The 27,985-nt window shown below is 43.6% G+C and overlaps 1 protein-coding gene across 6 annotated transcripts in view; it reads right to left on the bottom strand.

Moving 5' to 3' along the window:
- The window catches only part of LOC119970241 (zinc finger and BTB domain-containing protein 5), a 56,249-nt gene continuing 28,264 nt past the window's right edge, over positions 1–27,985 (bottom strand). For 2 of the 6 annotated variants that reach the window (XM_038804534.1, XM_038804536.1), the window contains exons 2-3: positions 4,333–4,468; positions 1–3,947 (exon numbers count right to left, since the gene is read on the bottom strand). In XM_038804534.1, coding sequence (XP_038660462.1) covers positions 1,907–3,943 — 2,037 coding nt within the window. In that variant the 5' untranslated portion in view covers positions 3,944–3,947; positions 4,333–4,468 and the 3' untranslated portion in view covers positions 1–1,906. Of the gene's footprint in view, positions 3,948–4,203; positions 4,469–27,985 lie in introns of all 6 variants that reach the window. The other 4 variants (XM_038804539.1, XM_038804535.1, XM_038804537.1 and 1 more) reach the window with 3 other exon arrangements.

Here is a 27,985-nt window from a genome sequence, read left to right as displayed (position 1 = left end):
TTTTGGTGGATGTGAATTTTATTATTCATTACACAGTATACTGACCTTTTTACAGAGACCGTTTATACTGTACAAAATTACTTTATACTACACAGCATACTTTGACAGTGTTTTCACCATTATTCCCATTCCATAGCAATTTTTTGGCATATCAACCGCGAGTCAGGGTAACTAGTAACATAAGGCTCTTCACACACTCTAGTATAATAAATACACCTTTCACATTGCTCCAGATTCTAATAACGTTTGGCAGAAGATCCATATAGCTGAAACTTTGGATTTGCTGCTAATCAACCTGGTCCTCACATTGTAATAGTCCCTAAATACTGAGAGTAAGAATGCTAATATTTCATGACTTGTTGAAAAAAAAATCTTAAGGGATGCTCCAAATAGATTCAAAGTTTCTCCCTTTAGTTACCTGTGGTTAAAAGACACATTTTAAATGCTCAAAAACAAAGGGCAGCATATGTTCAAAAAGTGCTGTGCACTCAATGCCAATCCTCAATAGAACCATAGTTTTGTTTTAAAAATCTACAAAGACCACATTGGCATTCATAAACTTGACATGATATCCTGGAAAAGTGTCTTTGGAAATCAATGAATAAGTATTCCAGACCAAAAGTATACTGTATAACTGAACAGCACTCTCACTATCTTACAAGCAGAGTGTGATTTATGCACTAACACTTGTGGTATTTTTGCTTTTGACAGGCTGGTTTTCTCCCATTTTACTATTGTTCTTTTCAAAACTTAAAAGTCGAACTGAATTGGTTGCATTTACTGGAAATCGTCTTTTCAAATTTTTGTTCTTGTAAAAGATAAGGATAGAAATGGGAAATGTTTTACCTGCCTGCACGCAGTGTCATAGGTTCACATTGTTAATGACAGACTGATCTGCAAAATAGCATATCACCCAGGCATGACGACTATCTGGAGTATTGGGAGGGACAGTATCATAAACCAAAGCTAGAGTCAATGAAGGAGAGGGGCAGCTTTAAAGCAGTGGGATCAACTGTGGAATCATGAAATTCAGAATCACTAGCACTACCTGGAAAATCAAGAAACCATTGAGTCCTGCTTCTGGAGAAAGTTAACGTGTATCATCAGCACAAACCAGTAATGCAGTCGAACAAAATCAACTTGCACTTGTCTGGTCAGTCTGTGCTTGCTGCAAATGATATACCTTGCAATTACAAGACATATACAGTATGGGATAAATGCAATAAGGAGCTCCCCGTGCACCTCCACTTGTTCAGAAACTTAGTGACAAATTCTGGACAACTTTGTGCTGTCAAGCAGAGCCCCAAGCAGAACTGGGTTCATTTAACTTCTAATTAGTTTCCAGAGGCTGTTCTCTTTATTTATTACCCTAAATTTGCAATACTTGCCTCCTTTCAGATGTTACATCTAACATTTCTACTAGTGCTGATGATGGTGCTGGAATATCACGTATAGAAGTGAAGGATCAGAATGTGCTCTGAGCGCTGAATGCATTTCTCCTGGAGTCACCCAGCACAATGGTGGTGTGGTTAAAGGCTCTTTCAATAGTATATGAAGCTCAAACTTCATAAATTCCCACCGCTTACTGATTTAATTTAAGTATCTTCAAGGAGATAAAACACAAGCTAAACTTTTGAAAGATACGCAAACAGACACAACTCTGTACTAATCACTTAGCAGATTTGCATTAGTGTGCAACTACTGAAACAAACAGTTTAAGAGCATATAAAAGTGCAGTACATATATATACAGTTACTAAATTCTACAAAATTTAATTTGCCCTGGACTCAGCACCTTTACTGACACTTTGCTAATTAAAATCAGTCAAAAGTCTTATTTTCAGCTTTCACTTTACAAGCAATTTTTTTAAATCACCATCCTGGAGAGTCGCGCTGAAAGTTTAATCTCAAAGTAGCGTGCTTGGCAAGCTGCTGCCATGCCATCTCAAGCAGGTTGTTTTGGAATGCTTGTACAAGTGGCTCGACTGACTGAATCTTTTCCCGCATTTTAAACATGCGTAGGGCTTTTCTCCTGTGTGAACACGGATGTGTTTCTTGCAATCCGTTAATGTTAAAAAGGTCTTGCAGCAAATTTTACAGGCATATTTACGAGCACCCTCCACCACCAACACATTGTGTTCCGACATGGCTTTCTTACACTTTGAAAGTACATCTGCAGAGGCCCGTGTCAACTGGGGAGGACCTGATTGCAAAGAATGATTATTTTCAAAAGCAGAAGAGGTACTGTTCAACATGCGGATCTGGGAATTGGAGCCATTGTCCTGGGAAATGGAGCCTCCATCTCCAACTGAGGTTACAATGGGCATTTTTGGAGCAATGCGACGATAACCTGGGAAATTACTGGCTCCTCCTCGGGATGAAATGATGGATTGTCTGGATAGTGAGTGTAATCCAGAACTGGGCCGAGGAAAATCTAATCGGAATGGCTCTCCTCCAGTTTTGTACCCGCTGGACTGGCCGCAGGTCAGGCCCAGCAAGTCGTGCATAGGGCGCATGAAATGAGCTTCAGGACCATCATTAAATGGATTCTCAATTCGAGCTGTCACAATTGCAGAGTTGGGACCAGCAGAAACCCCGGACACCGGGTTTATTAAATAAGATGTTTCACTTTCTATTCTGCCTTCGCTTGTTGTGTTTGGAATGTTGTCATCAGCGTTCTGGCCTCCACCGAAGCGGTTTGCTCGGTTCTTATTTAGAAAAGTGGAAATGTGAAAGGGAGCTTTCGAGTCGGTGTTTGCAGATTCCAGCATGTGCATATCTGTGACCCGGTCAGTACTAGACTGAGGATCGGAGAAACTCCGGTCACTACTCTCTGGGCTAAGTTCTAGCTTTTCTGTACAAGGCATTCCACCTTCGACCTCCACCAACTCGCTACCTTCTGCTTGTGAAGCAACATCACTTGTCTCATCTTGAGGATCAGGTGAGCTCAAAGGTTCAGCTTTCACCACAATTCGCACCTGCTCCTCACTTCCATTCACTGTGGTCTCGGAGTGAAAATCTGATTTCTCATTAGCAGGATCTTGACTAAAAGCAGTTTCAATGTGAGTCGCTTGAGAAGCCATTGATGCTTGTGAGTGGCCCATTCCAGTGTTATCTGACTGACTGGGCACCTGATTATCTTCTGCCGTGCTGAAGGCCTGTTCAAACATGATAGCATTGTCCACGTTGTTTTCGACAATGGTATCAGTTTTAGAGCCATCCCCCAGCTTCAGGGAGTCTGGTGTAAATAGCTCCTCGCATGTATGGACCACGGCTTGTCCATTTTCCGACGCTTCCTCGGTGATGATAGACTCGTCCACAGAAGGTCTCATTCTTTTCTTTGATCTTTCATCGGGAATGGCTTTCCTTTTCTGCAGTCGCTGGACAGGAAACGCAGTTGACTGATCCTCCAAGTGATGGCGGAGTGATGAGTTCACGTTGACTTGCTCATCCATTGCCTGACTGGAGCTGAGGGCAGAACTTACTAAGCTCAAGCCCAGCTGCTGAAGTAGGAAGGACCTCTGCATACGAGCATTTTGCTCCTGAAGTCTTTCACTTGTAGGGGACATGGGTACTGTCCTGGTTGTTAAGTAATGTTTGCAAGCCTTCACAACAGAATTCAGGTGAAGGTGGGAAGCCGCCAGCAGCACATCCATAACATTACTCTCTCCTAGCATAAGCGTGGACGTGTACATCATTTCGACGAGGGCTGCAAAAGCCTCTGCTGTAACTACTTCGCTGTCCAGTTGAACCATGTTGAGTGATTGATCACTCTCTGGGACAGTAAAGAGAGCACGGAAGTGGGTGCTGCAAGCTGCAAGCACAGAGCGATGAGCTTTAAAATGACGGCTCCCAACAACAATGACACAGTCGCAGAGCTGCCCATGAAGCCGCTGATAGTTTAGCTGCTGGAAGACTTGTTCAAAGTGGCCTGGAAAATCCATGACCCTGGTAAAACAGAAAGAAATTCAGTGATAGTTTGTCCAACAATTCTCATTTCCCAGTTCATCATTTTTCTTTGTCTATGAACAGGCCTAATCACAAATCATTCTATTTGCAGTTAGTGAAGAATAATGGGGAATGTGTTAAAACAATGGAATGGCCTCACCCTACGGTGTTCCTTATACAGCTATAAATGTCATTATAGCAAGTACTTAATTATTTAATTTATGCATACAGTTTTAAAATGAATGATTCTACTTACTGACAGCAGTGACTGTCAGTGGCTTTGTTGTTCGATCATCTTAGCACAATGCTTGCTATTAGCTGAGATGACACATAAATGAAGGAACTCACACAGGAGTGCAGGATAATCATCAACAGAGGAACGTACTTATCCAATTCAGTACTGGCAAGACGTTTTTGCAACTTGACATGTGCACTTCCAAATGTTCACTGCCTCAGTTGCACTGCACAAAGCACTGCCGCATCTGGAGCATTTCTGCCAGTATTTTAAATAGATAGTCTCCCTGAAGCAAAAAAAAAAGAGTTCTGCTCATCTGCACATTTCTGCCAATATTAAAGCGATGAATTTTTATTTGGTTGCGATAAATCTAAAAGCAATATAACCGGTCACACGTGGATTTTAAAACTGACAAAGCAGCTTAGCACCAACAGCAGCACACTGAACCCATGTCGCTGGGCCACCTCCTCAATGTGGTCCAAGCTGTCAATGTCTCCAAATATTACACGGCACACCTGACCACTTTATGGGACAAAACGGCACACACATACCAAGCATGCACAACTAGGCTGTTAGCCATGAGCAGCTTTGAAGATACAAGATTGCAGTTGTCTCCAAAAGGAGAAACTGCCTAGTCCTCCGTAGGTAAAGTCAAAATATTCACTTTGAAACATTGCTTTTCCCCCAAAAATAACCAGAGCTGAAGAAATAATGAAAAGCTGTACTGGAAATTAAATACTGTAGAAGCAATTTATACTAATAATTTATAGGGAGCATTCAATTTTTGAATTATCAGCAACAATTTTGATTATAGAATCTTACACAGTACGATTGTCAACCCAGTGCGCCTGTGCCAACACTTGAAAGAGATTTTCAATTAGTTCCACTACAATTATTTTCCCCTCTAGCCCTATATTTACTTCCCCTTTAAGTATACCTATCCAATTCCCTTTTGAAAATTAAAATCAAATTGGTTTCTATCACCTTTTCAGGTAATGCCTTCCAGATCATGTTGCATTTTTAAAAAGTTTTCATCTTCTCGCTGGTTCTTTTGTCAATTATATTAAATCTGACCTCTGATAATTGACATAACTGCCAATGTAAATAGTTTCTCCTCATCTACTCAATCAAGAACTTCGCAATATAGGAATACTTCTATTAGCACACGGAGTCAAGGAAATTGGTTTAGTTTGTGTATCGTGGATTTTTTTTGTATGGCAATATTTTTCAAAGATAGCTGCATTTAACCTCCACAAGCTATTGAGGTGATCAACTACCATTTTGTATTTTGAAGATAATATACAAGTCTCTCGATAAGCAATTCATGGAAAGCTTTGACAAAGAGTCACCCAGACTCGAAACGCTATCTCCCTTTTCTCTCCACAGATGCTGTCAGGCCTGCTGAGATTATCCAGTATTTTCTGTTTCAGATTCCAGTATCCGCAGTAATTTGCTTTTAACAGAAAGCTCTATTTAGAATAAATGTATAATTATTTCTTGCAAGATTCACTACATTGGTGATAAAAGATAGTAGCATAAATATTAACCTTACTGTCACAATACTTATTGTAAAATAAACATTTGTCCGAATACTGATTATAAGCAATCTAAATTATATAGTTTTTTAGAATGAGTACAAAAACAGAGCTTACAAACGAATATTCAGCCGACATGCACGCAACAGTCATGTGTGCGTTTTCCTTCTTAAATATGTACAAATTCTGCAATGACTTTCACAATCTTTTCATCCAGATTGGTGTATCAAAAATCGCAGCAGCATGACTTGGAAACAACTGCTGACTATACTGAAACATTCAGAAGGGAGGCATGCACTAATAATAAAAGGAACACGGACCTTTTTTGTAATGGACCTTTAAGACACATACACTCAGGATCTACCATGATGCTGCTTACATAGCGAGTCAGGATACCCAGTCTTAATTAGATTGTCGAGGAGATGCTGATATAGTGAGTAAATAAGATAAGTTTTCCTAAATAGCATTCTGGGATATGTATTGCTATTTACTGGGAAACAGGCTTGAACATTTATGGCAGATAACCGGTTTAGTCATCCATGGCCAGATCTGGCTGGACCATATAAAGCTCTATGTGGTCCTGCTCTCCTCTGTCAAAACTGCTCATTGTTTCAGGATTATACTGAAATGCAAATAAACTTCCACCATCAAACTATCTTCTTGAACTCCTTAACCCCATTTGGAACGGAGATGAGGAACAACCACTTCTCGCAGAGGAAATTAATTTGTGCAACTCGCTGCCCCAAGGTGCGGTGGAATTGGAGTCATTAAATGGAAGGAGATAGATATATTTCTGATTTTAAAAGAAGGGTTAAAAGGGATATGGGGAACAGGTGGGTGGGGTGGATTTGACACCAGGAAGAGACCAGTATGATCCGACTGAATGGCAGAGCAGGCTCAAAGGGCTGAATTTGCCTACTTCAGCTCCTAATTCCTATGCCTCCACCTAAACTTCAACTACAAGAACAAGGAGCTCATGGACATATTTGTCACCAAGTTCAACTGGTTGGTTGCTGCTTCCCCTAGTCCAACCAGCCAAATTTCAGAAGGTTTCCCCTAGCCGAGCTAGAAACCTGAAATTTCCTCCCGTGTCACCTCATGTCCATAAGACATACTGCTTGCTCTCTTGTCCTTATACCTACTACCTAACAACTTTCCATCCTGACCCCCATGGTGGCTGATATTGTTAACGGTTCATTCTCCTCACCCTTTAATTCTACCGTCATCATCCTCACTCCTTGAAAAGAACAGCCTCACCTGCAACGTCCTTCAATGTGTTGTTATTTCTCAAATCTGTGTCTGTCTTTCACATTTCCCTTTTCTGACTGACACCTTCCAATAAGATTTTCGTCCAAGACATTTTAATAAAATAGCCCTCATTAAAGACACAAATAGCACTGAAGACCCGGGTTTGATCCCGACCCCGGATCATTCTCCCTGCGTCTTCGTGGGTCTCACCCCCACAACCCAAAGATATACAGGGTAGGTGGATTGGCCATGCTAAATTGCCCCTTAATTGGAAAAAATAATTGGGTACTTAAAAAAAAAAAAAAATTTTAAGTCACAAATAACAGTCTGTATGAATGTGTCCGTGGTAAACAAGCATGCCTCCTCCTTCTTAACCTGCTGAGTGTGTTTGACTACACCGTCCTCCTCCAACACCTCATCACTGTCATCCAGCTGGCTGGGACTGGGACTGCACTCATTGGGTCCATTCTTGTTAATCCAGTTGTAGCCAGAGAATCAACTCCATTAGCTTCTCTACTTGCTCCAGGACTGTTATTGCTGGGGTCCTCCATGGATCTCTGGGGTCCTCCATGGTTCTATCCTTGGTCTCCTCCTATTCCTCAACTGCACGTTGCTGCTCAGCAACATCATCTGAAAACATGTCAGATTCTACCTAATCACCATCTCTCTCGACTGCTCTGCCGTCTCATAGAAACCCTACAGTGCAGAAGGAGGCCATGCAGCCCATCAAGTCAATTCTATCCCCGTAACCTAAACCACACATCTTTGGGCACGAAGGGGCAATTTAGCATGGCCAATGCACCCAACCTGCACATCTTTTTGATTGTGGGAGGAAACCCGGAGAAAGTGCAAACTCCACAGTCACCCGAATCGAACCTGGCACTGAGACAGCGGTGCTAACCACTGTGCCACAATGTCGTATTGATTTGTCGCACTGCTCGTCAGACGTTCAAGACTGAAAACTAGTTTGCTCCAACTAAATATCACACCATAAATTCTGTTCACAAGTCACTGATTCCCTCCCCCCCCCCCCCCTGTCCTTGGCAACTGTCTTGAGGCTAAACCAAACTGTTCGCAACCTTGGTCTCATGTTTGACCCTGAGGTGAGTGACCGAACATAGATCCCGGTCAATAATTCCGGTCCATAAAGTTTGATTCCTCAGCTTCTTCAGTAGTGAGAATGAATTATTACACCTACATGTTAAATACAGTGACAAACATGGAGTACTTGCCTTTTTGGAGTATGAATGATCCCTAAATTTATAAAATACCCAATTTTTTTTTTTTCAAATTAAGCGGCCGCATGGCCAATTCACCTACCCTGCACATCATTTTGGGTTGTGGGGGTGAGACACACGCAGACACAGGGAGGGTGTGCAAACTCCACACAGACAGTGACCTGGGTTCGGGATCGAACCTGGGTCCTCGGTGCCGTGAGGCAACAATGCTAACCACTGCGCCACCTGCTGCCCTATGATCCCTAAATTCTCAAGACATTTTTACGTCAGTCTTTTAGATCAGATTCCAAAAGGTCCCAGTGTTCATGAATGAACTCAAATGAATTTTGTTTTTTTAATCTAAATTCGTAATAATACTGCCAGTCCAAGAAAACCAGATTTAACAGCATCACCAAACTCCCGGAGGGCAATGTCAAAGACCAAGTTAGATGCAGCATCTAAAATCAATTCCCTTTTTCATATAAATATAGAGTACCCAATTATTATATTTTTTTCCAATTTAGCATGGCCAATCCACCTAACCTACACACATTCTCGGAGAGGGGGGGGGGGTGAAACCCACGCAGACATGGGGAGAATATGCAAACCCCACACAGACAGTGACCCAGGGCTGGGATTCGAACCCGGGTCCTCAGCACCGTAGTCCCAGTGCTAGCCACTGTGCTGCCCTAAAAATCAATTCTAAATTGCTGTGAATGTTTGGTTTCCAATTGTTAAGTGACAGTTTACACACATTTTATTTTATCTCGCCAGAATCATAGAATTTACAGTGCAGGGCGCCATTCGGCCCATCGGGTCTGCACCGACCCTTGGAAAGAGTACCCTACTCAAGCCCACACCTCCACCCTATCTCTGTAACCCAGTAACCCCACTTAACCTTTTTGGATGCTAAGGGCAATTTAGCATGGCCAATCCACCTAACCTGCACATCTTTGGACTGTGGGAGGAAACCGGAGCACCCGGAGGAAACCCACGCGCAGACCCAAGCCGGGAATCGAACCTGGGACCCTGGAGCTGCCTCTACTTGACGTTTATCAGTTTGCTCTCCAGTAGAGGTTCTTTACTCTGATTCGAAATGCTTCTCCCTCCTTCCAGCGTACATATTGCATTATCCACACTACAAAAGCTGTTTTGTTAGTTTTTCAAAATCATAACACTGACAGAATAGGAAACCCGTATTCCAACCATAAAAAAAACCACATGATTCTTCATCGAGCTGTTAGTGGCCCCACGAAACACAGAAAAAAGGTCTCCATGACCCCATATGCCCATTTCCTGAGACAATTTTCCCTGTCCCATGATTCCTTCCAAGTCCAAATTTACTCAAAACCTTGGAGAGGTTTGAACAACAGCATTAGTTTATATTTTAGAAAAATACTTGGTATTTGACGGATGCATTAAACAACCATATTGGGTGACACTGTTCCATAATAACAATCACTTGCCTTATCTTTAATAATACATTGTACTCATCAAAATAATCAGTTGGTTAGTGTGGGGAAATGGAACACTTCTTTATTTCATGAACTCAGCAGCAGCAACAATTAATTCCACATCAAGTATAACATGAGTGATATGCAGTCTGGGCTTCCTCATTCTCTGTGCCAACAACCCTTAATCCCAAACTGAAAACAATACTGCATTATTCAGATAAATGTCCTCTTTCGTGCTGGCCATTTATTGGACTGCTATTATCAAGGGCAGAACGGGAGCAGAGTGATTAGCACTGTTGATTCACAGCGCCAGGGTCCCAGGTTCGATTCCTGGCTTGGGTCACTGTCTGCACGTTCTCTCTGTGTCTGCGTGGGTTTCCTCCGGGTGCTCCGGGTTCCTCCCACAAGTCCCGAAAGACGCGCTGTTAGGTGAATTGGATATTCTGAATTCTCCCTACGTGTACCCGAACAGGCGCCGGAATGTGGCGACTCCGGGCTTTTCACAGTAACTTCATTGCAGTGTTAATGTAAGCCTACTTCTGGCAATAAAGATTATAAAAGATTATATAAATTAAATAACCAATTTGTGCATGCCTCCAAGTTGAACAAAGGGAATCAAAGACATAGAATACACCCTGGGTGGGAAATATTAATGTCTCATCAATAATTACTTGGCCATAGAACCACTGACAGGGCCTACATCAGGTGGTGATGAGGAACTAACACTTAATCTCATCAACCTAGCCATTGTAGACACATGTACCCAACAGCAACCATGGTCAAGATTTTGTCCTTACATGTCTGTGGAGACAAAGTATTACCACAAGTACATCTTCACTATGAAGTGTGACTACAGGGACAAACCAAGAATAGATTTACTCATCAAAACCCTTTGTGATCATGATGGCTTCCATCAGGTCGTTCCTCAACCATTTCTACTGTGGGAAACAAGGAACGTTGCAAATTTCTGTTCCAAATTGTAGCCCTTCATCTCTTATGATATCCTAGTAAATCTATCCTGTGCTGTTAAAGTGACAACAGTATAATAATCAGTCATGAGCCATTCATTTTCAGATCATATATTTCTATTGTTGAACTCAGATTAGACAGATTTTCCCCTTGGCAGAATTGGATTTAATAAAGCAGACTGAAAACCCTTGCTGGAGGGCATTACAGCGAGGGTTAAGAATTTAAAAAAAGAACATTTGACCCTTGTCTCAGGTTTTTAGTCCTCTGCTCCTGTAAAATGTTCTGCAGGGGGCTGTAAATAAGGGAGTCCTACAAAACCCGGCACATTCTTTTGTGCAAGATAGATCTAATGCTGCAATGGTTCATTCCATTAATAGAAAGTATCTACTGACAGCTAGCAACATCACAGCCTTTTGTCGTCTTTCGTCAATCAGCTTATACTGATCGTATTTATATAGCACCTTTCAAGTAGTGAATTATGGGAGATGGCAATCTAAAAAATATTCAAAATAAATCAAACAATTTGGCCTGGTCCTTCTTTATTCCCCATTCAGTATTATTTGCAAAATAAGGTCGGTCAGAATGGAAAGGCCTTAATCTGAACACACAGTAGGTGATTGTAATCGCTTGACTGATTTTATTGTCCAACATCTGTGAGAACCTGCCACTTTGTGCTGAAATCTCACTACGTTATAGCTGTAGAAAATGGTCTATTAATACAGCTGCTCCCCCCCCCCCCCCCCCCAAATCAAAGAAACAAGAGGCACCCAAGAAACCTTTAACATAGGCAGATGCAATCTCTGCATCTCGTCAATAAACTCTCAATGTTCAAAAGATATTTCTACAAAAAAATACATCACGTATCCTCGACTACTTCACATCTAGGCCACATTGAAGAATACCCTGGACATAATTTTGTAATGACAACTGGAGTATTTTGAATCCATTTGTTTTGTTGGTGGTGAAGGAGATGAAAAGCACCTATGCTATCCATTTCCATCTGTAGGCAGTGGTTTATTGGCCACAATAACCTTGCTCTGACTATACAAGATTGGTCAAAGAATGCTTTCCAAAGACCACTGGTGTTTAATGGAAATGTAATCAGTTGCTTGCAACCCCACAGCAAACTAAAGATAGGGTAATCTCAAGAGGGTTAGTTTATCCACCCACACTCAAGTCCAAAATCCTTCACAGAGGTTGGCAGGTTTAAAACCGATGCTGGATAATTTATTTTTCCAGAAAGGATGACTTATACAATGAGATAGGAACGCAGATATGAATTAGTCTTGTAGGTGATAGTAGACGTTCCAGTAGAAACACTGTAGATGGGGGAAGGTATTCACCTGGATAGAGTCCTTTTCCTCAACTACTGCTTGCTGGATGGAAGGTGGCAGTTGCAACTCCATAAGGCAATATTACATGTTCCTCCAGCTAGAGGGTCATGTCACATGACTCCCCCTCTTCAGGTTTGCTTTGACAAAGGGGCATATTCCTTTGTCTGGGTTCTTTGTCCTAGCAGACTAAAGTGGCCAGGTCTGGCTTATGAAATGTGGATGGCCTTTGAATTTGGTCTCTGCAATCCACAGGGTCATTGGCATCTCTTCAGCGATTGCAGAGGCGCACATTTCTTCGATACAACCAAATTAGCTCCTATTGTTCAAAGATCACAGCTAGACATGGCTTCAGGTCATTTTAAACAGCCATTGTCCAGTTTTTTAAATTTTAGAAATTAGACACGATGATGTAATGTGAAGTCTTAGCTCTGTTAGATCATCCAAGACAAATAGTGAACATTGCTTTGTATATTCCTGCATCTGATTCAAAAAATCTAGGAGCATCTGGTTTAAAGATCTCCATTTTCATGTGAATGAGCAACCGTTCCACAAGGAAATTCCATATTAATTAATTCTATTGGACATCTGTAAAGAGCTAGCTGGACTTTCCCTTTCAACTATTTGACTGGCAAGATTTAACATTCTGAAAGCACTTTGATGCAAACTTACAGATCAATGTGGATTCACTGGATTTTGCCCAAGGCTAATCTGGAAACCAGAGGGGCAAAATACAAACCAAACAGACATGCCAGAATACACTGCTTTCAGTCTCATGTCACATTTCCAGGCTTACACGAGGGAAAAACAAAGAATGCACAATCACACAATTTGAAGTTCCCGTAATGATACAAGGTTAAAAGTATGTTGTGGCTGCAAGTGGAAATATATCTCAATGAAGAAACACTCCAAGCTAACGTCCGAACTGAAATCTTCCAACTCTACTCGTTTTGAGCACTCAGATATCTGACATTGATTTTTCTGACAAAATTAACACATGGTTTCCTTTTCTGATTGTTATTTTCTTCAGATCGTAAAACAGAAAACTAGTCAATTTGTCCCCCCCGCACTTAATATCAGGGAAAGGAATCTTCTCTAGTACCCTGTGACTAATAATCAAGCTTTCTCCCCAAATGTGTGAAGATTTTGCTCAAAGATTCAGAAAGCTTGCCTTGATAGTGAGCACCAATCCTCTTCTCCTTAACACGAGTTACTCCACAGAGGATGGAAAATAACTAGATCACAATTCAGGTAGGCCCCACATTATTCGTGCACATTTCCATACGCAGGCCCATGAACTTTATGAACTGAACCACATCTATATTCATGGAGTGAATGGGATACAGCATGCCTCCTGGCTAATAATCTACTCCAATGACTGATTAAAGTGCCACCAAATACTTAACTCTCCGCTGGGAAAGGCACATGCTGACAGAACGGCTATTCAGACTCAACCATTAGCCATTTATACTAGAAATGAATGTACACAGAGGCAACTTAAATTAGATATAATCACAACACAATATTCAGCTCTTCTGGAACCCTAATGAGGTCACACTAACAAGTGTTTTGAGTCGTTTTTCAGAATCTTTCACACAAAACACGTCTTGCCACTTTCTTCCACATTTTGACACTTTTTACACTCTGAACAGTTGCCAGGAAATATATTGCTAGAAAGACAAATAAGATAGAAAATGGGGAACTAATTGATAAATTAACAGAACTTAGGCAAGATAAAACCCTTGGTCTGGCTGGATCCACCCAAGATAGATGAATGTTAACCCCACCCACCATTTTAAATATTCACTTCATCCATCACTGACGCACAGTAGCAGCACTATGTACTGTCTACAAGATGTCCTGCAGCAGCTAGACAAGTCTCCTTTGACAGCACTTCCCCAAAATAGTGACCCCCCTCCCACCTAGATAGAAGAACAAGGGCAGGAGATTCATGGGATCCCCACCATCTGCAAGTTCCTGTTGAAGCTACATGCTTTCCTGATTTGGAACTATCGCTGTTCCTTCCCTGTCACTGGATCAAAATCCTGGAACCCACCCCTCCCCAGTAGCACTGTGGGTGTAGCTACATGACACTGACTGCAGCAGTTCACAAAGGCAACTCATTCCAACCTTCTCAAGGGAAATTGGGATGGGGAATAAACGTTGGCATAGCCAGCAACGTCCACATCCCTTGCAATAATACATTTTAAAAATAGGTCTTACATTTTTGTTGCAAGAATAAGGTAACCACATACTGCTTGGATAATAAAAATCCATTGCTGGTCCGTGGGCTGGTCTAAAACGCGAGACACTTAACAAGCAACGCCAGGGCCAGGACCATAAGAGGCAACAGACCAGAACCCTCCTCTGCACCACACGCATAATGTCACATAACCAGATAGACACAGCAAGAAACATCATGGGTGCAAGCAACAACAATGTAGTTTTATTTTTATTTATTTTTTAATTTAGATTAGCCAATTAATTTTTCCAATTAAGGGGCAATTTAGCGTGGCCAATCCACCTACTCTGCTCATTTTTTTTTTTTGGGTTGTGGGGGCGAAACCCACGCAGACACGGGGAGAATGTGCAAACTCCACACAGACAGTGACCTAGAGCCGGGATCGAACCTGGGACCTCAGCGCTGTGAGGTGGTTGTGCTAACCACTAGGCCACCGTGCTGCCCAACAATGTCGTTTTATGAGCAAGAATTGTAACTGTTGGTTATCTGATTAATATAAATGCAGGGAAGACTTCCAGTGCGACACGTAGGAGGTTGCACTTCTGGGAGCTCTGATCGAGAACAGTTTTTAAAAACAATTTTGCCTGTTTTTTTGGGTGATACTCACCAGAAAACGCAAGAGACCAACAGGATAGCACTCCCCCTCTCCTCCCGGGCGGCGCAGTTAGCACTGCTGACTCACGACACCGAGGTCCCAGGTTCGATCCCGGCCCTGGGTCACTGTCAGTGGGGAGTTTGCACATTCTCCGTGTTTGCGTGGGTTTCACCCCCACAACCAAAAAGATGTGAGGGTTGGTGGATTGGCCACGCTAAATTGTCCCTTAGCTGGAAAAAATGAATTGGGTACTCTGAATTTTTTTTAAAAAAAGATAGGTTTCCCTCCCCTCATCCCATGTGCCTATCCCATGCCCAAACAAAAAGGCATGATGTGGAGATGCCGGCGTTGGACTGGAGTGAGCACAGTAGAAGTCATACAACACCAGGTTAAAGTCGAACATGTTTGTTTCAAACACCAGCTTTCGGAGCACTGCTCCTTCCTCAGGTGAAACAAAAAGGAAAAGAAACCAGGAAGCCTGAGACTGACCTGCTCTCAAGGGATTGGGGAGCCTCGTGGTACGCCTCGGCACTGCAGAGCCGCGGAGTCAGCAGCAGCCACAATCACAAAAGACACGCTCTCCTACACCTTGACCAAAGAACTCAATAAACACTTCAACTTACACTTTGAGAAGCAGTGGATGCTGATATCGGACAGAATATGCAAGGAGAGGAGGCGCTGGGACCGGTCCGGGCAGAGCTCGACTAAGCTGTTAGAACAGTAAAAAAAAACATGGCAGAACACCGAAAGGTGTCGAAGAGACGCTTATGAGACACGAGGACTAGTTTGCGTCACTCGAGGTCAAGATTGCAGTGGTGGCCGATGAAAATAAAAGGTTGAAGGCGAAGGTCGACGATTTGGAAAATCAGTCACAGGCAGAATCTCAGAGTTGTGGGATTACCGGAGGGACTGGAGAACCCCAGCAGGTATATATCTCCGAGGACCTGGAAGATGATGGGCTATAGAGGTCTCTCAGCTCTGCGCCCCACCCCCCCCCCCCCCAACACCGGTGCTCGACAGGGCCGATCATACACTTAGTAAGAGGCCGCGACTGAGTGAACCACCTTGTACGTTAATCATTTGGTTTCATAGCTTCCGAGAGAAGGAAACGGTCCTGCAGTGGGCCAAGGAGCACTGCAATGTGAAATGGCACCATACGGGTGCATCAAGATGTGGGTGCAGAACTAGCGAGGAAACAGGTGGCCTTTTAACAAGCTGAAGGCAGTGCTCTGCAAGAAGAGCGTTCATTTCGGAATAGTGTGCTCGGCGAGGCTGCGGGTCACACGCGAGGCCAAGGATTCTTTCTATGAGACATCTGAAGTGGAGGACTTTATGAACAAACATCGACTGGGGTGCAATTAAACGAGAGGCGCTGTGAGGGGATCTCTTTCATTGCCGTTTCCTGTAAATGTCGTGGGCTGAAGGGAGTTCTGGGTTTTATTGAACATCGTTCTTGAAGCTTATTTTCTCTGGCTGAGAAGGGGTTCTGCGATCGCATAGCCGAAGCCATTGAGGAGTACATCAGGTTTAACAGCAATGGATCAGTCTCTCCCTTTACACTATGGGAAGGCACCTGGAGAAGGCAAGTGGTCAGTTGATGCACAGACTGGGATGACAGATGGCCTCTCGGGAGATTATCTAGGTCAAGAACTTGAGAGGGTTTAGTGACAGCAGAGGGACGTCAATACGGCATTTGAGGCTTTCTACAGGGATATGTACAAGTTGGAGCCACCTGTAAAGAGGGGAAGTCAGATATGGCAGTTTCTAGACCAGTAAATCCCGAAAGAAGTGCTTGTTAGGTGAATTGGACATTCTGAATTCTCCCTCAGTGTATTCGAACAGGCGCCGTAGTTTGGCAACTAGGGGCTTTTCACAGTAACCTCATTGCAGTGTTAACGTAAGCCTATTTGTGACACTAATAAAGATTATTATTGTTGTTGTCTTTCCTAAGAGTAGAAGAGGAGAGTAGGGGGGAGCTGAAGGCCCTGCTGAACTCAGGTGAGGTGCTGAGGGGATTGGGTTGATGCAGACGAACAAGGCTCCGGGCCCTGATCGATATCCTGTTGAATTTTACAACCAAATCTCAGACCACCTCGTACCAGTAATGGTAGATATGTTCAACGATGCTGTAGCTTAAGGTTACCTGCCTCGAGCAGGTCTCCTACACAGGTCTCCATCTCCCTTATTTTAAAGAAAGATAAAGACCTCACGAAGTGTGGTTCTTACAGGCTCATTTTGCTGCTAAACGTGGATGCCGAGGTACTGGCTTTGCGGTTAGAACCATGTGTCCCAGATATAGTGGTAGAGCAGGGGTGGGCAAACTACGGCCCGCCAAAGGTATTTCTGCGGCCCACCAAGTCATTAAAAAAAAAAAAATTTGTTTTTAAAAAAAAAAAAATTTTTTTTTTTTAAATTTTTTTTAAGGTTAATGGGGGGGGCTGTTGGGTTGCTTACTGGTATTGGGTGGATACGTTGACTTGAGTAGGGTGATCATTGCTCGGCAGAACGTCGAGGGCCAAAGGGCCTGTTCTGTGCTGTACTGTTCTATGTTCTATATGAGGCGCCCAGAATCATAACCGGGTGAAGTAATTATTTTACTTAATATACTATGCGGCCCTTTGTGAATTGTGAATTTCTGAATGTGGCCCTTGCACGGAAAAGTTTGCCCACCCCTGTGGTAGAGGATCCAGAGGGGATTTGTGACGGGTAGGCAGCTGTTATCTAATATACGGTGGGTTCTGAATGTTGTCTTCTTGCGTTCCTTCATCCCCGAGGCAGAGGTGAGTATGGCAATGGATGCAGGGAAATCATTCAACAGAGTGGAGTGGACGTGCGTCATTGAGGTACCTGGGAGGTTTGGGTTCGGGCAGAAATTCATTTCATGGGTGCGGCTGCTGTACAAAAACGTCATGTCATGGCTACCATTCACACCAATGCAAAAAGTTTGGGATACTTCCCTCTGAGCAGGTGTTCAAGACAGGGGTGCCCATTGTCACTGCTCTTTTTTGCACTGGTGATAGAACCTCTGGTGATGGCACTGATGACTTCTGGGGGATTGACCTTGGGGGTGGGGGGGAAACATAGGGTGTTGCTTTATGCTGATGATCAGCTCCTGTATGTCACAGATCCAGTCTCCTGTATTGACGAGATTATGAACCTGCTGAGGGGTGTTGACACCTTCTCGGGCTACAAGCTAAACCTGGGGAAAAGTCCCCGGGGAGGGGAGCCAATCTGGGGTGTTACCCTTTCGCTGGGCTAGAGGTAGCATCTTTATAAGTTTGTTAGATAAGGTGAGACTTGATTTGCAGAGATGGATTAGCCTCCCTGGCGGGCAGAGTTCAAACCATTATGATGAACATTCTATCAAGGTCTCTATTTTTGTTTCAATGCCTTCCTACTTTTCTTGCTAAATTGTTCTTTGCCAGGGTGAACAAGTTAGTGAATTCCTTTATATGGGCAGGTAGGGCGTGAGAACTCGCAGAGGGGCCGGCAGTTGGGGGGCTTGGCACGACCGTTTCTTTATGTATTACAGGACGGGCAACATGGAGAAGGCGTTCAGGCGGTACAGAGAATCGACACCATGTGGGGGAGGATGGAGGCAAGTTTGTGCAAAGGATTGAGCCTCTGGGCCAAAATAAGGGCCCTACTCCCAACGCAATATATCTCAAACCCAGTGGTGATTTCACTTTGAAGGTATGGAAGCAGCTCAGACATTACAAGCTGAGGGCCACGTCATTACTGGCTCCTATTAATGGTAAGTATTTGTTTGTCCAACCTGGTTTGGATTCAAGTTTTGAAACATGAGAAGGGAAAGGGCTAGAGTGTTTTAGAGATCTGTGTATAGATGGACAACTCGCCATTTGGGAGGAGTTCCCAGCAAAACTAGCAAGGATACACATTCCAATATTTTCAACTGCGCAAATTAGTTCGTGGGGTTTGCCCTGCGTTCCCCTTAGCGCCACATCCTTCCCTGTTGGAGGAAAATCTTACGATTGGCAAGAACTGGGGGGGGGAGAAAGAGAGATAAGATCTCAAGTATCTATGAGTGGATTATCTCATTTGAATCTATGTCGCGGATGTGTGGAGTGAGGCCCTCTGTTGGGTAAAGTCCACCTCATCCTGCACCAGGCTCAGACTCATCCATCCCAAGCTGGTTCACAGAGCTCATCTAACCAAAAGTAGGGTGACTGGATTCTTTGTTGGAAGTGGAGGACAGGTGTGAGTGGTGTTCTCATGGGCCCGCCCACCATACCCGGATGTTCTGGCCCTGTCCAAAGATGGTGAGCTTATGGATCTCCTTCTTTAACACCATGTCAGCGGCTCTTAACATTGATCTGGAGCCTTGTCAGTTGGTGGCCATTTTTGGGATGTTGTCATCACCGGGGCTGCGGACGGGGGTGAGGGCGGACGTACTCGCCTTTGCCTTGCTGATAGCCCGAAGGCGGGTTCTGCTGGGATGGAGAGCAGCTGCTCCACCTAGTGCCTCAGCCTGGTTGGGTGAACTTATGGACTTTTTATACCTGAAAAAGGTCAAGTACACCATCAGGGTATCAGCAGAGTGATTCTACAGCCATTGATCTGTCACTTTAAAGAGTTATCATCAGCTGTTTGTGGGACGGGGGGGGGGGCTTGGTTTTGGTTGTAGTCTTTGATATGTGATTTTCTATGTCTGTAATTTCTTGTGTTAGCACAACAATTGTACCATGTATGAACAATTTTCATAGTTGTGGTGTAGTTCAGATCGTGTTTGTTAAATATGAAAATGTTAATAAAATATTATTTATAATAAATAAATGCAGGGCAAGTATTAGTTTTTCAGAAGATTGTTTATTCTTCAATTCCCTCTTCTGTACTTAAAGCTTGCCCCTGAATACACTGAAATAAGCAGAAACATCATCTTTCTGTCTACACTATCAAACCTTTCATAATGGTATAGCGTATTAAAACATACTCAAATGTTTAAAATGAATGTGCTCTCTTATAGTCTTAATGTTTATAACATGAAAATGTCTACAGTTTATGCATGAACAAGTGATTTTTATTTGGGCGGCACAGTAGCACAGTGGTTAGCACTGTTGCTTCACAGCTCCAGGGTCCCAGGTTCGACTCCCAGCTTGGGTCAGTCTGTGTGGAGTCTGCACATTGCGTGGATTTCCTCCGGGTGCTCTGGTTTCCTCAAGTGCTGTTAGGTAATTTGGGCATTCTGAATTCTCCCTGCGTGTACCCGAACAGGCGCCAACTATGGCGACTAGGGGCTTTTCGCGGTAACTTCATTGCAGTGTTAATGTAAGCCTACTTGTGACAATAAAGATTATTCTTGATAGCAGAAAATCAGTGGAATATTTATAGCTTTCTTAAGTTCCCATTAACTCTGATGAGGTTGTTTGCAGTGGCAAATGGAAGCAGGTAGGGCAGGACCAATAGACAGGACAAGAGACCTCACAGTCCATCTAATCGGTCAGCAGATGGAAAACTTTCAGAACTACTGATTTAGAGATATTGATACACATCACTGTAAGTAGCAACAGGTTAATAAGGCCATACAAAGAATTTCACTTCCAGTGAAATAGAATTGAAAAACAGGAAAACCGTGCCAACGTTGTATCAAACTTAGCGAGACCATATATGGGCGTATCAGCCAGTTTTAGTCTTCATATTATAAAATGAATATAGAGGCACAGGAGGCAATGCAATAAAGATTCACTAAAAGTATGCGAGAACAGAGAGGCTATGTTTATCAGGAAAGGCTGAGCAGACAGGGGCTGTTTCTCTGGAAAAGAGAATGCTGAGGTATAACCTGATAGCATATGTAGTCGATAACGTTATGAAAGGTTTGATAGCGTAGACATAAGGATGACGTTTCTGCTTATTTTGGTGCATTTAAGGGGAAGCTAGTATAAGTACACAAGGGGAAACGGAATGGAGGTTAAACTGACTGGCTTCGATGAAGTGGGGCGCAAGAAGGCTTTTGTAGTGCATAAGCCAACATTAAGGGCATTTAAATGATCACTGGATAAACATATGGATGATAATGGAATAGTGTAGATGGGCTTTAGATTGGTTTCACAGATCGGCGCAACATCGAGGGCCGAAGGGCCTGTACTGCGCTGTAATGTTCTATTCTATTTTATTCTATTGTCTATAAGCGCCAATATAGACCAGTTGAGGCAAGTGGCCACTATCATTCCTGCAAACCACGTACAGAGCTTATGCTTCCAATCCATTGTAACTGGTCCAGGCAACTTCTCATACTTCAGAACAAAAAATATATATTTTCCTCACTGCCCAAGTTGTCATCTACCATTCTTGGCTCTTTCCTAACACACATATGGGAAGGTGGTGAAGTCAGGTAATTATTCAGGTGAAATGACCTGGCCATTGTTAACCAATCTGTTCATTTGCAACACCCTGCGGGATGTATAGAATCCAGCTCCCCCCTCAAGCTGCCGAAGGATCATTTTGCTCAATGAGTTAATCAGTATGGATAATTTATCTACGCAACCAATTGTTGGCTTCATATATAATAAAAGCAGAAAATGCCAGATGAACATAGCAAACATGGCAACATTTGGAGAGAAAGAAACTGAGTTAACGTTTAGAGTCCGTGGAGCTCTGAAGAAGAGTCATATGGATTTGAAACATGAACTCGGTCTCTTTCCACAGATTCAACTGTTGGCTTCCTTCTTCTCAAGTTATCATTAAATAATTGGCATACTTGGTCTCCGATCGCAAAATCTTGGTCTAGCAACCTTCTATAAAACAAACTTTATATGCATCTCTCTCACCATAATAATCTTTTCGATTTCAGCCTGCATGCCCCTGAATCATTTGGAAAATGGTAGGAAGGGCTCACTTTATAACATAATAATCCACACTATTCGTCAGATCTACACATGAAAGCACGGAAAACTCTTTATCGCTAATTGGTGGAACCAACATTCCTGCTATCCCAGTTCCGCTCATTTGCTAATAATTCAAAAATCCTCAAGAATTAATCAATGTTCTTTAAAAATTTGGAATAAGGATAAACGTAGTAGAATTGATCTTCATTTACCAATTAGATCTCCCAGAATCCCACTCACCAATCTCACATTTCATTTTCCTTGGCAGTCAGTGGTACATTGGTCCTTTCCTCTCCCCCTTGGCCTTGTGCAGAGCTTCCTCCTTTCTTCAATCTCTTACCTGCGTTAACTTGCAATTGTTTCCTTCCCCTTGTGCTGGCACTCAGCCACTTCATGCCTGTGCTGCTATTTTTCATCTTTCAGCATTTCTAATTGGTGTATATGGTCCTTATCCCCTTTAGACCACTGCTGGATTAGTGAATTCTAGATTTTGTTCTTCATTTTTGCGAGTTTCTGTCTTCAATTTGTGCTGCTTGCATCTAGTCATTTAATTTTAAAACATGAGCAACCTGTTTGGTCGACAATCAGAATTATTTCACTTTAGCAACCATCAAGCATCATGATCGACTTCAGGCACCCGAAACGGCAACGCCGAACGCAGCCCCATCAACCCCGTAATGTCCTTCTTCCTAACATCTGGGGGCTTGTGCCAAAATTGGGAGAGATGTCTCACAGACTAGTCACGTCACAGCCTGACAGTCATACTCAACGGAATACCTTACAGACAATGCCCCAGACACTACCGCCATCCTCTGTCCCAATGACAGGACAAACCCAGCAGAGGTGGTGGCACAATGGGAGTTGCCCTGGGAGTCCACAACATCAACTCCAGACCCCATGTAGTCTCTCATCAGGTTAAACATGGGCAAGGGAACCGCCTGCTGATTACCACGTACTGCTTCTCCCCCACCCACCCCCTCCTCAGCTGGTGAATCACTACTCTTAAAAAATAAATTTAGAGTACCCAATTTTTTTTTCCCAATTAAGGGGCAATTTAGCGTGGCCAATCCACCTAACCTCCACGTTTGGGCTGTGGGGGTGAAACCCACGCAGACATGGGGAGAATGTGCAAACTCCACACGGACAGTGACCCAGGGCCGGGATTCGAACCCGGGTCCTCAGCGCCATAGGCAGCAATTGTGCCACGTGCCGCCCCGTGCATCACTACTCCTTTATGCAGAACACAATTTAGAGAAGCACAGAGAATGGAAAGAATGTAATCTGTATTGGGGGGACTTCAATGTCCATCACCAAGAGTGGCTCAGTAGCACCACTACTGACCAAGCTGGGAAGGTACTAAAGGACATAGCTGTTTCATAGAATTTACAGTGCAGAAGGAGGCCATTTGGCCCATCAAGTCTGCACCAGCTCTTGGAAAGAGCACCCTACCCAAGCCCACACCTCCACCCTATCCTCATAACCCAGTAACCTCACCCAACACTAAGAATTTTGGACACTAAGGGCAATTTATCATGGCCAATCCACCTAACCTGCACATCTTTGGACTGAGAGACGAAACCGGAGCACCCGGAGGAAACCCACGCACTCAAGGGGAGAACGTACAGACTCCGCACAGACAGTGACTCAAGCCGAGAATCGAACCTGGGACCCTGGAGCTGTGAAGCAATTGTGCTAATCACTATGCTACCATGCTGCCCGTGCTGTTAGTCTGGGTCTTCAGCAGGTGGTGAGAAACGAACTAGAGGAAAAGCCATCTTTACCAATGTGCCTACATCTGTTTGTGACATGAGTGACCCAACAGCACAATCCTTGTTGACACTAAACAGGCTACTCAAGTTCTGTTTTCACATTGAGGTAGCCCTCCATCGTATTGTGTGACACTGCCACGGTGCTAAATGGGGTAGTTTTCGAACAGATCCAGCAACTCAAAACTGGGCATTCATAAGACGCTGGGGGCCATCAGCAGCAGAATTGTACTCAAACACAATCTGTAACCTCATGGCCTGGCTAATTCCCACTCTACCATTACAACCAAGACAAGGGGTCAACCCTGGTTCACTGAAGAGTGCCGGAGGGCATGCAAGAGCTAGGAGGATAACTGATAAAAAAAGATTAACGAGATATGGGGAACAGGTAGGGAGGTGGATTTGAGACCAGGAAAAGATCAGCCATTATCTAATTGGATGGTGGAGCAGGCTCGAAGGGATGGATTGCCTACTCCTGCTCCTAATTCTTATGTGCCAATATACGCCTTAAAATGGGGTAGATGAAGTGTTCTGTTTCTGACAATGTGTCTAAGTAACGATACATTTAGATCTGCCCTTCAAAGGGACAGCAGTCCATTTGCTCTCAAAAGTTTCTTGGGAAGCCTGTTGACATAGGGGATGTTAACTGAAGAACTTTATTTTGTTTGCTTGCACTTGGAGTTTTTTTTTGCAGATAAATTTGAGTAACGGGCAGCACTGAATGGCTGCCAATGAGGGTTGAAATGGGTAATTTTGGTAAGCTTAGGGGGTGCGGCAACATCCAAATATATTTAGCCGTCATTTTAACAAATCGATTGAAATAAACAGTTAAAAGGAATAACGCGCTTTAGAGTAAAAGGAAAGATTAACAGGAGGTTGGCGTGAGCCAAAACGTTTACTAAACGCCCAGGTGCTGTGTTTGGAAATAGCAGACAACAATGCATAATAAGCAAGGCAAGGATCAGACAGACCGCAAATGCCAATTTAGAGATTTAATGATGCTTTTCCCTCCCAGAGTCTCCTAAGGTGCATTAATTCGGTAAAAATAGTGACAATGTATTCTTGAAGAAACTTAAAAACAAATAAACTGGAGCACAGTGTTAGGAAGAGAACACTTCAGTTAACAGAGTATCACCACCCTTTCAGAGTATACAGAAGGCTTGCTCTGTGGAACAGTTGGATTGAAAACCTTTTGAAGTTGCTCTGCTGGCTCCAGCAGTACGTATCGATCTGGATTGCTGATGATTTAAAACCCCAAACCTATTTTCAAAACAGTGCACATTTGTTTTATTAATATTGCATGTTTTTTTGTATCATATGGCGTGGTGGCCTGATCGCCACAGGTTTGGCGAGCATTAATATTTTACTGGACAACACCACTCTACACAGTGGGATACAATTTGCTGCTTTCTTTATCTGCTTGATTAACGGATCAATCACTGTGGCCTGTAAGATTATTTCCACGGCCAAATATGAAGCAGCTAAAAACTCCCGATCATTGGACACCTGATTAATAGAAACCTACTAAATAACCATCCATCCCGAGATCGGTTTTACGGAGAGGCTGCTGTATTATAAGAGATCTGCTCTTTGGATGATACTTCAAACCCAGTTTGCTCAGATATAAACACTCCCAGGGTGCTATCTGAAGGGCAACGGTGTTGTCATGTTTGCCTGAATAAAATGTTTTATACCAACAAAGGCTCTTTCTTTCAGGAATCATGGTTTTACACCAGACTATTGTTATGGGCCAGGGTTTAGAGAACCCCAAAGTGTATCATTCACCTGACCCACAACTTTTAATAGATTGTGGTATGGGGAGCACACAGCCCACTCTACAGGTGTTACAGCAGAAATGGAAAAGTATTTTTAAAAACAAAACAATGTTTATTCTATGAACTCAAGTTAACCTTTTAAAAACATACAGTGAACATCTTAGCAACCATCAATTCAAATACAACCCCCAAAGAATACAACCCTAAGTAATCCTTACTTCCCAAATAACATCCAGAAGACAAAAGAAACACCTTTTAACAGAAGCACATTAGGTTTACATTCACTACTGAGAACATTTATAATTCTGAATTCACCAAATGATCAAGAGATAGTCTTTTCATGGCAGAGAGATCAACAGTACACATGCTCTGTCTGGCTTCAGCTCCAACACTGAAAACTAAACTAAAACACACCCTGCAGCAAACAGCCTAAAACAAAAGTAAAAAAGCTGACAGACACCCCAGCTCCACCCACACTCTGACATCACTGATACACACCCATTTCTTATAGGTACATTTCTTAAACACCCATTTCTTAAGGTACTCTCACATCACACTATCCACTCATGCCATCTCCGGAGATTGTTGACAGCTTGAGGTTCGTTTGCTGGATTTTTAACAGCACCACGCCATTCACAAAATGTCTTTCTCTGGTAACGAATTAGCTCGGGGATCATGGCACCACAATTAACAACAAACAAATCAAACTGGAGTGCCCAAAGGTTCCAAGATGAGCAACGAGAAGCACCCCAACAATCTTAAAAGAACAAGAACATTCTTTGCAGGGTACGCCAAGTGCCTGCTGTCCATCATATAAAGATCTGATTTCCACCATATAAATATCAGCTTTGTGACAGAGAGAATTGGTATGATGCTAATAGAATAGTTTGAGGATATCTGTGCAATACGACATCTGATCGTCCCCAGTGACAAGGCTAGAGGTTCATCTGATTTTCAGGCTATTCGGACAACTGGAAGTCACAGTGTCATGGTACCATATAGCTGCATATTCATGTTAAAGCTCTTGATTTATTTAGTCTCCTTTTGACAAATTTACAAGGATTAGCAGGACTTTGCAAGTATTAACCTTGTTGAACATATTTGAAAAAGAAACTATGTGCCGCACCTGCGTCACCAGCACCCCCTTTACCCACCAATCGTCCTCCCACCCCCACTATCCATCGCAGCCCCCACCCAGCTTCCTTTCACCAGCATTCTTGCTAGAGCAGCAACTCCCACCTGAAGACTGAAACAAAGGCCCTGCCCATATCCACCCAAACTACACCTCCCCCCACACCTTCCCTCTCCTGGCCCACCCTCTCACTTAGACCCTCCCCCAACCAGGAGATACACACCCAGAACTCCGACCCATCCCCCCCTCAACCATTGTAAAATACCAACAAGGCCAACATGTGAAATCAGAACAAAACATGACACAAATATCTCAGGAACCAAAACATCACGAACATTCCCCTAATCAACCCTCCTCCACACCACGCTCCTTAATAAAACCGTGTGCCTCTTCGGGCCTCGGAAAATTATATTTCTTCCCTTTAAAAATCTCCCAAAGTTTAGCCGGGTACAGCACCCCGGATTGGACCTTATTTCGATAAAGTACCACCTTGGCCCGATTAAAGCCCGCCCGTCGCTTGGCCAGGTCGGCCCCAATATCTTGGCATATTTGGATTCGCCGGCCCTCCCAACTGCAGTCCCTTCTCATCCTCGTCATCTAAAGATCTTCTCCTGCAAACGATGCATCCTCACTATCACCGCCCTAGGTGGCTACCCTCCTCGTGACCTCGATCTTAACGATCGCTTAGCCCGGTCCACCTCCAGGGCCTTCTCACCTACCCCTCATACACCAGCTTCACCAACATCTTCCAGACGTAGGCCGTGGCACTCGATCCCTCCACCCCCTCCGGCAGGCCTACAAAGCGTAGATGCCGCCACCTGGACCGATTCTCCTGGTCATCCACCTTTATTTCCAGGTCCTTGGAGACTGCTCCCAGCATCACCACCTCTGCCTCCAACTCCATAATTCGATCGCTGTGGTCCATGATCGCCCTTTCTACCTCTTGGATCGTTGCACCTTGTGACTTCAGGCGCTTCTCCACCCCTTCCATGATCCTGCAAAGAGCGGCTACCATTCCCTCAATCACCTTCGACCAGTCCTCTTGCATCTCTAGCCGATGCTGCCAAAGCTCCCCATTAATCAACCCCAACAGCTGCTCCACTGGCAATGGGGTGGATGACATCCCTGCCATCATGCCTTCTGTAACTGCGCCACACAGATCCTCCGCTTCCAGAACCTTATTCGACTTCAGTCTGGTGCAATATCCCAACATTCCACCTCAGGACAATTCCATTCCCACCACTTATTTCATACAATTTCCAACCGTTGAGCCCATTATTTGAAAATGAAAAATGAAAATCGCTTATTGTCACGAGTAGGCTTCAATGAAGTTACTGTGAAAAGCCCCTAGTCGCCACATTCTGGCACCTGTCCGGGGAGGCTACCTGAAAGGGGCAAAACCTTCGAGCAGGAGCCACCTTTGTACAACCAATCAGCCGCTACCGGAAGTATTGAACAGCTTTAAAGATCATTTTCTACCAATAAAATAAATTACAGAAGATAAAAGGGTAACTGTGTAGATAATGATATTGGGTCTCGATATTATTTATGGAAAGTGGATATATTCCGGTGAAGAATCATAGAATCCCTACAGTACAGAAAGAGGCCATTCGGCGCATCGAGTCTGCACCGACCCATTGAAAGGCCACCCTAGCTAGGCCCACGGGGCACTTTAGAAAGTCCAATCCACCTAACCT

Source organism: Scyliorhinus canicula, chromosome 8 (genome assembly GCF_902713615.1).
Source record: "Scyliorhinus canicula chromosome 8, sScyCan1.1, whole genome shotgun sequence".
Taxonomy (NCBI): Eukaryota; Metazoa; Chordata; class Chondrichthyes; order Carcharhiniformes; family Scyliorhinidae; genus Scyliorhinus; species Scyliorhinus canicula.
This window is presented reverse-complemented; position numbering and strand designations above follow the sequence as displayed.